Source organism: Jaculus jaculus, chromosome 4, assembly GCF_020740685.1.
Source record: "Jaculus jaculus isolate mJacJac1 chromosome 4, mJacJac1.mat.Y.cur, whole genome shotgun sequence".
Classification (NCBI taxonomy): domain Eukaryota; kingdom Metazoa; phylum Chordata; class Mammalia; order Rodentia; family Dipodidae; genus Jaculus; species Jaculus jaculus.
Window position 1 is genome coordinate 125,441,638 of NC_059105.1, and position 13,237 is coordinate 125,454,874.

The following is a 13,237-nucleotide window of genomic DNA, read 5'->3' on the forward strand; positions in this document are numbered from 1 at the left end:
TTACTAAGTACAAGGAGCTATACAGAAATTAAGAATTGTAATACCTTTTTTAGTCTCCATAAATTTTTCATAACTATCTGGAAAATCATCTTCAGGCTTAGATTTTTCAACTGCTGGCACAACTGTTTTTCCTTCGTCATCTTCATCTTCATTAAACCACATCTCCTCATCTTCTTCCATGGCTTTTGCCTCTCTACGAAATCTGTTACTACGCAATATAGATGGTACACTGTAAGAAATATATCACAAATACTGAGTAATGATTTACAGCTCATGACCAGAGAAAATGAAGGGAAAAGGTGTAACCAAGAGGAAATTAATATAAATTTTAGTTTCATGTATAAATTATATCAAAACCATTTCAGCCACAATATAAGATGTAGTGAGAAAACTCCATATATTTTCAGATGTTAAAAGCTAAAAATCTATCTTTAGTTAATATACAATAACAAGTCATCATATAATGGATTTGGATAGGGAGACCAATCTATATAACATAACAGAAAAATGTTTGGTAACATGTAACATCTACAGACAATTTTGAACTTACTTCTATGGGCTACAAATGCAACATATTTAGCACAATACCTGTTCAATTTTTGATTTTGTCTGTCTTTTTCTTGTTCGTATTTAGTCTTCAATCCTTTAAATGTCTGAACATATTCAATCGATTCAAGTGCTTTATAAAAGTTTTCAACTATATGTGCTGTAAGAGACTTGATGTCTTCCTGTATAAGTACAAAATTTATATTTCAAGTACAATATAATTCTTGTTAGGAGAAAATTTAATTTTTTATAATTCCAAAGTTGATTTTTAAAGTTTTTTTTTTTTAATCTTCTTCTAAAAATAAGTGTCCTAGTTTCTTTATACATGAGCCAGGACTCCAGAGAAAAAAGGAAAAGCAATTCACTGTAGCCCTTTTGGGAGACTATAAAGAACATTTGAAAAGGAAATGGATTTAGTTTGTGTCTTTTTTTTTTTTGCCATTTATATATAACACCTTATAATAATTTACAAACACTTCACAATTTCATTTGATTCTGACAAGTCTATGAAAAAAATATATCTACTTTAGAAGAAATAAATCAAACTGAGCATCTGAGAAACATGATAAAACCATACTTTTAGCAAATGGGTTACTTAATGACTTAACTGCTATCAAAATAGACTCTTACCTAAATAAGTATAGCACAGATTCCTTTAATACTTTATATCACACACACTAATCTGATAACTCTAGTTCCCTTGTTCCTCCCCCCCCCATGCTCCACTGAGCTAAATCCCCAACCCCCTGATAACTCTATATTATACACATCAATCTGATAAACTACTTATCTTGAATTCTACTTCTCTATTTCACCAATTTGGGATTCAGTGTATTACATTTATCACTCATTTATTTTCAGAAAAATGTAAATTCTATCAAATAGGTAGGAATGTGGTTTTGAACAGGACAAGTCATTTCATGAGTATCTTATAAAAAAATTCAAGGGAAAACGTATTTAAGTTATGATTAGAATACACTATTATATATTATTTCAGATACCTAATGAGGTATGTTGCTTATTCTCTAAGTCTATACTTCTCTCCTATTCATCCTCTTAAAAACTGTAAGCAAGGGCTGGAGGGATGACTTAGTGGTTAAAGTGTCTGCCTGCAAAGCCAAAGGACCCAGGTTTGATTCCCCAGTACCCACGTTAGCCAGATGCACAAGGGGGGCGCATGTGACTGGAGTTTGTTTGCAGAGGCTGGAGGCCCTGGCGTGCCCATTCTCTCTCTCCTCTTTCTCTATCAAAATAAATAAATAAATAAAAATTTAAAAACTGTAAACAAGCCAGTCAGCTAACCAGTCCTCACCGAGAATAGCAAGTAATTAGTAGAAATCTGATTTGTCAGAAAGAAAACCGAAGAATGAGTTTTTAGGGGTTTTTTCCTACTAAGTTTTTTTTCTGATGTGGTTTTAAATACACACACACACACACACACACAATTATTTATTTATGAGAAAGAATGAATATGCCAGGGCCTCTAGCTACTGCAAACATCAGAAGCATGTACCACCTTGTACATCTCACTTACATGTTTTCTAGGGAATCAAAACATGGGACCTTTGGCCTCACAGGCAAGTGCCTTAATTGCTAAGCCATCTCTCCTGCCCTCCATGTGGTCTTTGTGTTTTTGTTTTGCTTTTTTAATAGTTTGTATATGCATTCGTATAGGACAGGTAAATTTTGTTATTCTGATTTCTAGTGATTTGCCTTATTTCTACTACTTGTTTGTAGCTCTCTCCTGCTCTTTCAATGAGAAATCTCCTGTTGCATGAAACTGAAGTGAGACACAGCTTCAAGTGCTAACAGTGCTATTCACCACATGGGTGCCCTTTGGGTATTTCAGTCTCCTCGTTTGCAAAGTAAGGTGGTTGGGATAGTCTAACTTCTGATCTCTTACACATAAAATTCTAGGATTCTAACTTACTGTTTATGCTCTTGTGTCAATGTCTACCAAAGGAATTATTTTCCAATCTTTCCATTTTTACAAAATATGAACTCCAGACACATGCACCACTTTGTGTGTCTGGCTCTACATGGTACTGGAGAACTGAACCTGGACTGTTCAACTTTGAACACCAAGTGTCTGTAACAACTGAGCTCTCTCTCTCTGGGCCCTTTAAAATATATATAAACTTAAGACAGAGAGATAAACACAGAGAGGATGAGTCCATTACTTTTTAAATCATTACCTATTACCTGCACCAGAAAACTACCCCCCCCCTTTTTTTTTCCCAATTCAGGGTCTCACTCTAGCCCATGGTGATCCTACTACCTCTGCCTTTCAAATGCTGTGATTAACGGCATGCACCATCACACCCAGCAAAAGACTGCCTATTTAAAGAGATTATACCATGGCATGCTTAAATTAAATGTCCGTATATGCCAAACATGATCCAGAAACACATGGCTATAAAAGGTGGAATGAGAATACTCCGTAAATATAGATAACAAGTCTATCAAATTTTACTTTCAAATTTACCAATTTCACAGTAGTCTGAAGTGGTTTAGTGGTAGAGTACTTGCCTAGCAAGTAGGACTCAGCACTGACTTTCCTCCCTGTCCCAAAATAAGTATCATTAAAATATTAACATGTGGCAAGTAAGAATAAAAAAGTAAGTGATTTTTGAAATTTCAGTTTATTAGAAATAGATCAAAACATGTGGAATAAACAGCTTCATGAAATAAAAGGGAACAAAAGTTTCATACTACTTACATAAATTTATTTTACATTTACATAAAATTACTTCTGTATATGGTTCTCAAGAGTTCTTCAATATAAACTTACCACTCTTATAAATTCAAACAACTCGATAACAGCAGAATTCAACAGATTATACCGAGTGCCATTGTCCAGAAGAGCATTTATAACTGGTTCAAAAAGATTTCCCTTGGTGATGTAACGATTATAAAATTCATCTTTAAGGCCAATTATCCGCCTCATAAAGCGAAGAGCACCTAATTAAAAAAAACAAACTGAATAGTCTGATGGATTTACTAAAAGTAAAAGCTATTTTCAGGGCTGGAAAAATGGCTTAGCAGTGAAGGCAAAGTCAAAGGACCTAGTAGGTTCAATTCCCTAGGACCCATGTGGAACAGATGCACAAGGTGGTGCATGTGTTTGGAGTTCATTTGCAGTGGTTGGAGGCCCTGGCCCGCCTATTCTCTATCTGCCTTTCTCTGTTTCTTTCTGTCTCCCGAGTAAATAAATAAATAATGTATTTTTAAAAGAGTATTTTTACAGTAAATCAATGTGTAACTTCTGCTAAAATAAAAGGCAGGGCTGGAGAAATGGCTCAGTGGTTAAGGCACTTGCCTGAACAGCCTAAAGACCTCAGTTCGATTCCCCAGGACCCAAGTAAGCCAGATACACAAGGTGGTGTATGCATCTGAAGTTCGTTTACAGTGGCTGGAGGCCCTAGTATACCTACTCTTTCTCTCTTCCTCTGCTTCATTCTTTCTCAAATAAATAAATAAAAATTAAAAATTGCCAGGTGTGGTGGCACATGCCTTTAATCCCAGCACTTGGGAGGCAGAGGTAGGAGGATTGCCATGAGTTCAAGGCCACCTTGGGACTACAGAGTAAATTAAAGATCAGCCTGAGCTAGAGTGAGACCCTACCTCGAAAAACCAAAACCAAAACAAAAAAGGCATGGTGGCACAACTTTAATTCTAGCACTCGGGAGAGGTAGGAGGATCACCTGACTTCGAGGCCAGCCAGAGAATTCCAGGTCAACCTGGGCCAGAGTGATACCCTACCTCAAAATAAGTAAATAAATAAAAATATTTAAAATAAAATGTAAAATAATAAAAAAAAATAGGCTTTAAAAATATATATAGTTTAGGGACGGCAGTTCAAACCCTGAACAACCAGAGCTAACAACCAGCTAGCCAGGTTAGCTCCATTGCAAAGGGGTAAAAAATTAAAAATACAAAGCATACAAAATGCTACTTTGGATAATACTTAGAGTGATGCTGTAGGTACCATTAAGACAGTTCAGAACTAGTATAGGGGAGTTCAGAGTGGCTAGGTGGCCATATGAGTAGCAAACCTGCTAAGAGCCAAAACTACTTTTCAGTTCTGAGGAAGGCAGTTTTGGAGTCTTTAGTTTTCAGAAAATACAGCCAGTAACGTAACAGGAGAGCTTAAGGTTTTTATTTACTAGAGGGGGCGAGGGGCATGTCAGGCACTTTTGCTGCTTCAAATGACCTCCAGATACATTATCTACTTTGTGCATCTGGCTTTACATGGGGACTGAGGGAAATCAAACCCTATCAAACTTTGCAAGCAAATTTTTTAACTACTGAGCCTTACCTACTGCTCCTCCCCTTTATTTTTATATAACTTTTCTAATGAAACCTATATATTTCCTCCCATTATTCTTATTTTCCTTGTTTTGGGAACATTACTGTGAAACAATCACTTTCACATTATAATGGTAACATTTCAGGCTGGAGCGAGAACTCATAGGTTAAGGCACTTGCCTGCAAAGTCTTAGTGACCTGGGTTCTATTCTCCAGTACCCATGTAAAGCCAGATGCACAAACATGTATCTGGAGTTTGCTTGAAGTGGCTAGCGGTCCTGGTGTGCCCATTCATTCTCTCTCTACTTGGAAATAAATGAATAAATAAAATATTTTTAAATAATAGTACTGCAGGGTATGGTGGCGCATGCCTTTAATCCCAGCACTTGGGAGACAGAGGTAGGAGGATCACTGTTTGAGGCCATCCTGAGACTACATAGTGGATTCCATGTCAGTCTGAGCTAGAGACCCTACCTCAAAAAAACAAAGGAGGGCTGGAGAGATAGCTTAGCGGTTAAGTGCTTGCCTGTGAAGCCTACGGACCCCGGTTTGAGGCTCAATTCCCCAGGATCTACGTTAGCCAGATGCAGAAGGGGGCGCACGCGTCTGGAGTTTGTTTGCAGTGGCTGGAGGCCCAGACACGCCCATTCTCTCCCTCTCCCTCTCTCTCTCTGCCTCTTTCTCTCTCTGTTGCTCTCAAATAAATAAATGAATAAATAAAAAAATTTTAAAAAAACAAAGAAAAGACAAAAAAAGTGATAGTATTCCTTATTTACCAGTCATGTATGACCTATTCTGAGAGCCAGGTCAACATGAACAATTATCAAAGAAAATAACTAAGCAGTACAATTTGGCTTTTTACATTTTAGGATATTAAAGAAAGACACTTCCTAACTTTTACAGGTTAAAAAACATTTAGCAACAATCTGATTTTTTTTTTTTTTTTTTCTTTTCTGGTCTTGGAAGACTTGAGGGAGCCTGGCATGGTGCCGCACGTTTGTGATCTCAGAATCGGTTTTCTGGAGGTGGAGGCAGGAGAATTAAAAGCTGAAGGCCGCTGGTGCATGGAAGCGCACAACACCTTTAATCCCAGTAGTTAGGAGGCAGAGATGGCAGTGACCTTGGGATGACTCAGAAGGCATCATGGTGCTGGGAAGAAGTGACAGAGGAGTGCTCAGCACTGTAGTATTTTAAATCACACCTTCCAAGGCTGAGGGTCCATTGTGGAACAGGTGGCAAAAAGAATGTAAGAGCCAAAAGAAGGGTAGGACTCCTTACAACATGCTCCTCCAGACACAAAATGGCCTGGATATTCATGACCTCACAGTGACTGACACTACCTACACAAGATCATCATAATAGGAGGAAAAGGGCTGGAGAAATGGCTTAGTGGTTAAGGCACTTGCCTGCAAAGCCAAAGAACCCAGGTTCAATTCCCCAGGAACCACGTAAACCAGATGCACAAGGGGCGTATGCATCTGGAGTTTGTAGTGGCTGGAATCTTTGGCGTGCCCATTCTTTCTCCCTATTTCTCTCAAAATAAAAGACTGATAGAGAGGGGGAGGGGATATGATGGAGAATGGAGTTTCAAAGTAGAAAGGGGGTAGAGAGCACTACCATGGAATGTTGTTTACAATCATGGAAGTTGTTAATAAATAATAAATTTAAAAAATTTGTCACAGAAAAAGAATTGTCATGAAATACCATTGTTGGCATAATGCCCTGTTATTATCATGTTGGCATAATGCCCTGTTCTTATCACATAAGGGGACAATATAACCTTGTGGCATAATGTGCCATGTTAGTGAGTGAGTCTGGTATGAAGGTCAAGAGTGATCATTCACCCAAGAAGAAATATCTGGAATAAGTCAACTGTGACTCCTTAGTGTTGAAATCTGGTATTGGTGGATTAGACTAAACAGAAAAGACACAACTCTCCTCTCAACATGGGCATTTTATGATGTATAGAAATGTGGTAGAAGTTTAAGCCATGTATAAGTCATAGATTCACCCATCCTGTATGATCAGAATATGTTTATTTCCTGTACTTCACCTGATAAACTTCATGAAATAGATCACTTGGTAGAATTTAAAAAAAAAAAAAAACATTTAGCAATACTGCTAAAACATTTTTTAATACAAAAGACTGCAATTTTACTCCTTTTTTTTGGAGGGGGGGAGTTCGAGGTAGGGTCTCGCTCTAGCTCAGGCTGACCTGGAATTCACTATGTAGTCTCAGGGTGGCCTCAAACTCACAGCGATCCTCCACCTCTGCCTCCCAAGGCATGTACCAACATGCCCGGCTCATTTAAAAAACTTTTAATTTAATTTACATATTTGAGAGGGAAGGAGAGAAAGAAAGAGGGAGACGGGGCACGCCAGGGACTTTAGTCACTGCAAATGAACACCAGATGCATGTACCACTTTATGTATCCAGCTTACATGGGTACTGAGGAATTGAACCTGAACTCCTAATCATCCTGCCTCTACCTCCCAAAAGCTAGGGTTACATATAGGAATGTGTCACTGCACCTGGCGACACTGGTCATTTTAAGGCAATCAAATTAAAAACAGTTGGTAGGACTAAGAGTTTCAAATCTGCCAGACCCTATCTAAAACAGACAAAAGTGTAAAATTATAGTTTGATGGTGCTCCTAAAAGCAGGATTGGTGCTATGAGAGAAATGCTGTTCTTGTACATGATAATACTTCATTCAAACAAGAGTTAGACTACTTGAATCTAAATGTAACCAATATGTGGGTAGGAAGCCCTTATATCCAATCTTCTTGCCTTTAACAATAAAATATAAAACAAAGTAGCCCTTTTCAAAATCATCTCATGAGTATCATATGTATTGGTAAAAAAATAATTTCATAAGTGACTCTGGGCTTTTACCAATTCTAAATGTTTTTTAACCATTATATTAAAATGTTCATTTATTTTTATTTTTATTTTTAAAAGCATATTTTTTATTGCAGGAAGAGAGAGGAGGGAGAGAATGAATGGGGGGAGGGAGAAGAAGGGAGATAGAGCAAGAGAGAGAGAGAGAGTATATGGGTATGGCAGGGCCTCTTGCCACTGCAAACAAATTCCAGATACACATGCCCTTTGTGCATCTGGCTTTACATGGGTTCTGAGGAATCAAACCCAGGCTTTCAATCTTTGCAAGTAAGAGCCTTTAACTGCTGAGCCACCTCTCCAGCCCCAAAATGTTCATTTAAGCAATTACTTACATAAGGCCAAGAAAGTGTGTTTTGAATTCATCAAGACCAAGACTCTTCTTAGCAAGTCCTTGTTCATAATGTAGTTTTTTATGTGGTATGTGTGATGTTCCACACAAAATGTGAGTAGTTCTAAAATTAAGGCAAGTAGCTGTGCTGTTTGATAATTATCTGCAAAACAAAGTCACCTCATGAGAATATCTGAATACAACTAAAGAAAATATACCTTATGTTTTACATGCAATGTTAGCAGCTCCTTTTTATATCACTATGTGTACTCTCTAGAAGTATTGCCAGTTATACACACTGGTTTGATTTTCTCTAATGGTAAGATTTAGCAACAGAAAGAAAAGTTCAATATAAATCTACAAATGTGGTAATAAAGCCTTCATTGTGCTGATGAGATGTTCCTGGTAATGCATCCTTAATAAACACTATCACCATTAATGAGTCCACAGACAGGTATACAATAAATGTGAAATGCTTCAAAGTTCTTGCCTGAAGTGGCTTAATGCAACTTCTTAAGGAAAATTAACATGTCCTTAAAGATTATTTCCCACTATTTATTTTTTAAAACAAACACATTAACATATCCTTAAAGATTATTTCCCACTATTATTTTTTAAAACAAACACATTAACTCATGACATCTACTCCTCAAAAGGCTTTCATTCATGAAATGATTTCTAAACAGCTTCCTGATTATCATATGCTAATGGGTATCAAGGACTTATATAGATGATCATGTTGTTAATGTTTTAGGCAAAAAATATTAAGCTATTAGAAAATCATGGAAATCACAGCTTTATAAAATAGAAAAAGAAGATTGACAACATCTAGTACAACTATTTTATTTAAACAGGAACATAATACACTTAACCTAATCTTAATGCTTATTTGGAAGTTCAAAATAAACTAAGATTGAAGACAAGTTTGTTTATCATCAAATAAAATTCCCAGCACTTGAGAGGCAGACGTAGGAGGATCTCTGTGACATTAAGGGCACCCTGAGAATACAGAGTGAATTCCAGCCTGGGCTACACTTGAAAACCCGAAAAGGAAATAAATTTTAAAGCAATGACCCAGGTGTTTAATTTAACAACAGTATTAAATATATTGTTTTATTTTTCCAGTTCAGGTCAAGAAATCACATCAATCCAAACACTTTCCTTTTTTCAAACTGGTACGCGTGCGCGCGCGCGCGCGCGCGCGCACACACACACACACACACACACACACTCTCTCTCTCTCTCTCTCTCTCTCTCTCTCTCTCACTCACTTTCCTCCTGGGATTTTGAAAAGCTTGATAGAAAAGATGAAATGTTAAGTACACAGAGCAGATAAAACATTTTCAATACTATCAGGTTGATACCTAGTAAGCACATTCCAAGGAAAAGTCACCTAGACAATGTTTTCTCCAAATAAAGTCAGAAAACAGCAGCAAGTATACAAAAAAGACCCCCCCCCCACAATTTCCAATTATTTCCTACCTTAATAAAGAGAAAAGTAAACCTATTCTTGTATTTTTTCTGCTAAAAATGTTTTGTTTAGCTTCTTATAAATACATCATAACCTGAGTAAGGTACAGCTCATAGTTTCTGTTAGTTCATAAAATATGGACTTATTGCTGGAAAAGAAGTGAATGGAGTACTGAGTAACATCTCGATCACACCTTCCAAGGCTCAGGGTCTAATGCGGAAGAGGTGGCGGAAAGAATGTAAGAGCTAAAAGAAGGGTAGGACTCCTTACAACGTGCTCCCTCCAGACATAAAATGGCCTGGATATCCATGACTTCATAGTGCCTGACACTACTTACACAAGACCATCATAAGAGGAGGAAAAAATCATGACATCAAAAGTAAAAGAGACTGGCTGGGCATGGTGGCTCACGCATTTAATCCCAACACTCGGGAGGCAGAGGTAGGAGGATCACCATCAGTTCAAGGCCACCCTGAGACTACAGAATTAATTCCAGGTTAGCCTGGACCAGAATGGGACCCTACCTCGAAAAACCAAAATAAAAAATAAAAAAAGTAAAAGTAGACTAATTGAGATGGGGAGGGGGTATGATGGAGAGTGGAGTTTCAAAGGGATAAGTGGGGAGAGGGAGGGAATCACCATGGGTATTTTTTTATAATTATGGAAGTTGTTAATAAAAAAATTTTTTTTAAATATGGACTTACACTTACCAGGACAAATTGTGTTGGTTTTGTTAGATCCAATTATATTATCTTAAACAAAAACAAAATAAAAATTAAAATCACCACTTCAGTAACAGTATCTCACGTTAACCCCCCCTTTTTATTATTTTTATGTTATTTATTTCAAATAAGAGAGAGGGAGAATGGGCATGCCAGGGGCTCCAACCACTGCAAACGAACTGCAGATGCATGCACCACCTTGTGTATCTGGCTTACATGGGTCCAGGAGAATCGAACCAGGATCCTTCGGCTTTGCAGGCAAATGCCTTAACTGCTAACCCATCTCTCCAGCCCAGGCTGTCATGGAATTCACTGTGTAGTCTCAGGGTGATCTCAAAGTCACAGCAACCCTCCTACCTCTGCCTCGCAAGTGCTGGGATTTTTATTTGATGATAAACAAACTTGTCGTTAATCTTAATTTATTTTGAATTTTCAAATAAGCATTAAGATTAGGTTGGTTGATTTGATCAATTATTATCCTCCTTTTAAAGTATGTGGTGCAATTGTGGAATTATTCAGACAACAATAGGGGCTGGGAATATAGCTAGCTTGGTAGAGTGCTTGTCTCACATGCACAAGGTTCTTTGTTCAACGCCTAGAAAGGTATAAAAAAAACTGTAGCATGATGTTGCATGCCTGCAATCTTAGCACTTGGGAAGTAAGCTCTGAAGTTTAAGGCCAAAAAATATCAGGGCTAGAGAGATGGTTCAGCAGTTAAAGGCATTTGCTTGCAAGGCCAGACAACCCAAACTTTTTGTTTTGTTTTGTTTTGAAGTAGGGTTTCACTATACCCCAGGCTGGTCTGGAATTCACTATGTAATCTCAGGCTGGCCTCAAACTCACAGTGATACTTTTAGCTTTGCCTTCCAAGTGCTGGGATTAAAGGTTTTGCCACCACACCTGGCCATTCTTCTCTCTCTCACTGCTTGCAAATGAATAATAAATGAAAATTTGAAAGGAAAAAACAACTCAATTTATCATAAAAATTCTGATGAAAAGATGGTGACCAATTATTACACTGATACATCTTCTTTTGACTTCTCTTATTCATCAACAATTAGGAAATAGCTCAAGATGCTTGCTCACAATGCCTGCTGGCCTGGGTTCCATTCTCCGGTACCCAAGGAAATACAGATGCATGCCTCAGGAGTTCATTTCCTAGAGTAAGAGGCCCTGGTGGAGGGATGGCTTAGTGGTTATGGTGTTTGCCTGCAAAGCCAAAGGACTCAGGTTTGATTCCCTAGGACTCACATAAGCCAGATGCAAAAGGTGGCACATGTGTCTGGAGATCATTTGAAATGACTAGAGGCCCTGGCAGGACCATTTTCTCTATCTGTCTCTCTTCTATCTCTCTCTGCTTGCAAATAAATAAATAAATAAGTACTTTTTTGGAGCCCATAAACTATAAGCCATTTAAAAAAGCAGAACAGCTGGGTGTGGTGGTACATGCCTTTAATCCCAGCACTTGGGAGGCAGAGGTAGGAGAATTCCAGACCACCCTGAGACGCCATAGTGAATTCCAGGTCAGCCTGGGCTAGAGACCCTACCTCAAAAAAAAAAGTTAAGTTAATGTATATTCATAAAGAAAATACTATGTAAGATTTAAAATTAAGAACCTCAAGTATCAATATAAATGATCTCAAAATAGTAAAAATCTGTGGAATAGTACATAATGGCAATAAATTTATACCAAAATTGAAACTGTAACAAATAGTACACACTACATAATATAAATAGTATGTAATAATTAAATACGTCATGATTACATTAAGCAAATCTAGAATGAACCCCCAAATTAGCAAACCCTGAAGAATCTAGGATTGGGCTAGGGTGGACTGAGAATTTGAAGGGGTACATGGAAAACTCTAATTAAATACTTTTAAAAAAAATTAATTTTAGGGCCGGTTGTGATGGTGCATGCCTTTAATCCCAGCACTCAGGAGGCAGAGGTAGGAGGATCACTGTAAGTCTGAGGCCACCCTGAGACTACACAGTGAATTCCAGGTCAGCCTGGCTATAGTGAGATGCAACCTCAAAAATCAACAACAAAAAAAAAAACATAAGTAAAAAAAATTATTTGTTGGGCTGGAGAAACGGCTTAGCAGTTAAGCGCTTGCCTATGAAGCCAAATGACCCCGGTTTGAAGCTCAATTCCCCAGGACCCACGTTAGCCAGATGCACAAGGAGGCACATACATCTGGAGTTTGTCTGCAGTGGCTGGAGGCCCTGGTGCGCCCATTCTCTCTCTCTCTGCCTCTTCCTCTCTCTATCACTCTCAAATAAATAAATAAAAATAAACAGAAAAATTTATTTGCAAGCAAGAAGAGTGTACAGGCACACCAGGGCCTCTTGTCACTACAGACAAACTCCAGACACATGTGTCACTATGTGCATATGGTTTTACTAGGAGATTGATCCTGGGCTGGCAGGCTTTGCAAACAAGTGCTTTGATCTGCTGGGCCATCTCCCCAGTTCCCCAAGTCTGTTTATTTGTTAATCTGAAAATTAGTATAGTTAACTTAGTTTTGATAAAGCTAACACCTGGTGTATGAGTATTTGCTAATACTACTTTTTATTTACTTGCATATGCTGGAAGTGGCTTATTTTTTTTTTTAATGTTTTCTTTTTACTTATTTATTTGAAAGAGAAAGAGACAGAGAGGAAAAAAAAAACATGGGCATGCTAGGGCCTCCAGCCCAGCGCGAACAAAAGCCAGACTCGTGCCACTATGTGCATCTGGCTTACGTGGTACTAGGTCCTTTGGCTTTGCAGGCAAGCGCCTTAACCACTAAGCCATCTCTCCAGTCCAGAAGTGTTTTATTTTAAATTGAGCATTAAAATGCACAATTTAAATTTACATAAGAGGAAATATTCTGCAATAAAATATTATTTAACATGGATTTGTACAAAACTCAACCTTCAATTGTTAACAACAATGAACCATTAATTCATTTCAATTAG

The 13,237-nt window shown here is 37.8% G+C and overlaps 1 protein-coding gene across 3 annotated transcripts in view; it reads right to left on the reverse strand.

Annotated features, from left to right (window-relative positions):
• Ppp4r3b (protein phosphatase 4 regulatory subunit 3B) overlaps positions 1 to 13,237 on the reverse strand; it is a 107,272-nt gene that overhangs the window by 7,952 nt on the left and 86,083 nt on the right. For 2 of the 3 annotated variants that reach the window (XM_045146837.1, XM_004668962.2), the window contains 5 exons: positions 10,265 to 10,306; positions 8,088 to 8,246; positions 3,338 to 3,507; positions 589 to 728; positions 45 to 229 (listed from right to left, as the gene is read on the reverse strand). In XM_045146837.1, the coding sequence (XP_045002772.1) occupies positions 45 to 229; positions 589 to 728; positions 3,338 to 3,507; positions 8,088 to 8,246; positions 10,265 to 10,306 (696 nt within the window). The remainder of the gene's footprint in view (positions 1 to 44; positions 230 to 588; positions 729 to 3,337; positions 3,508 to 8,087; positions 8,247 to 10,264; positions 10,307 to 13,237) is intronic. The other variant, XM_045146836.1, reaches the window with a different exon arrangement.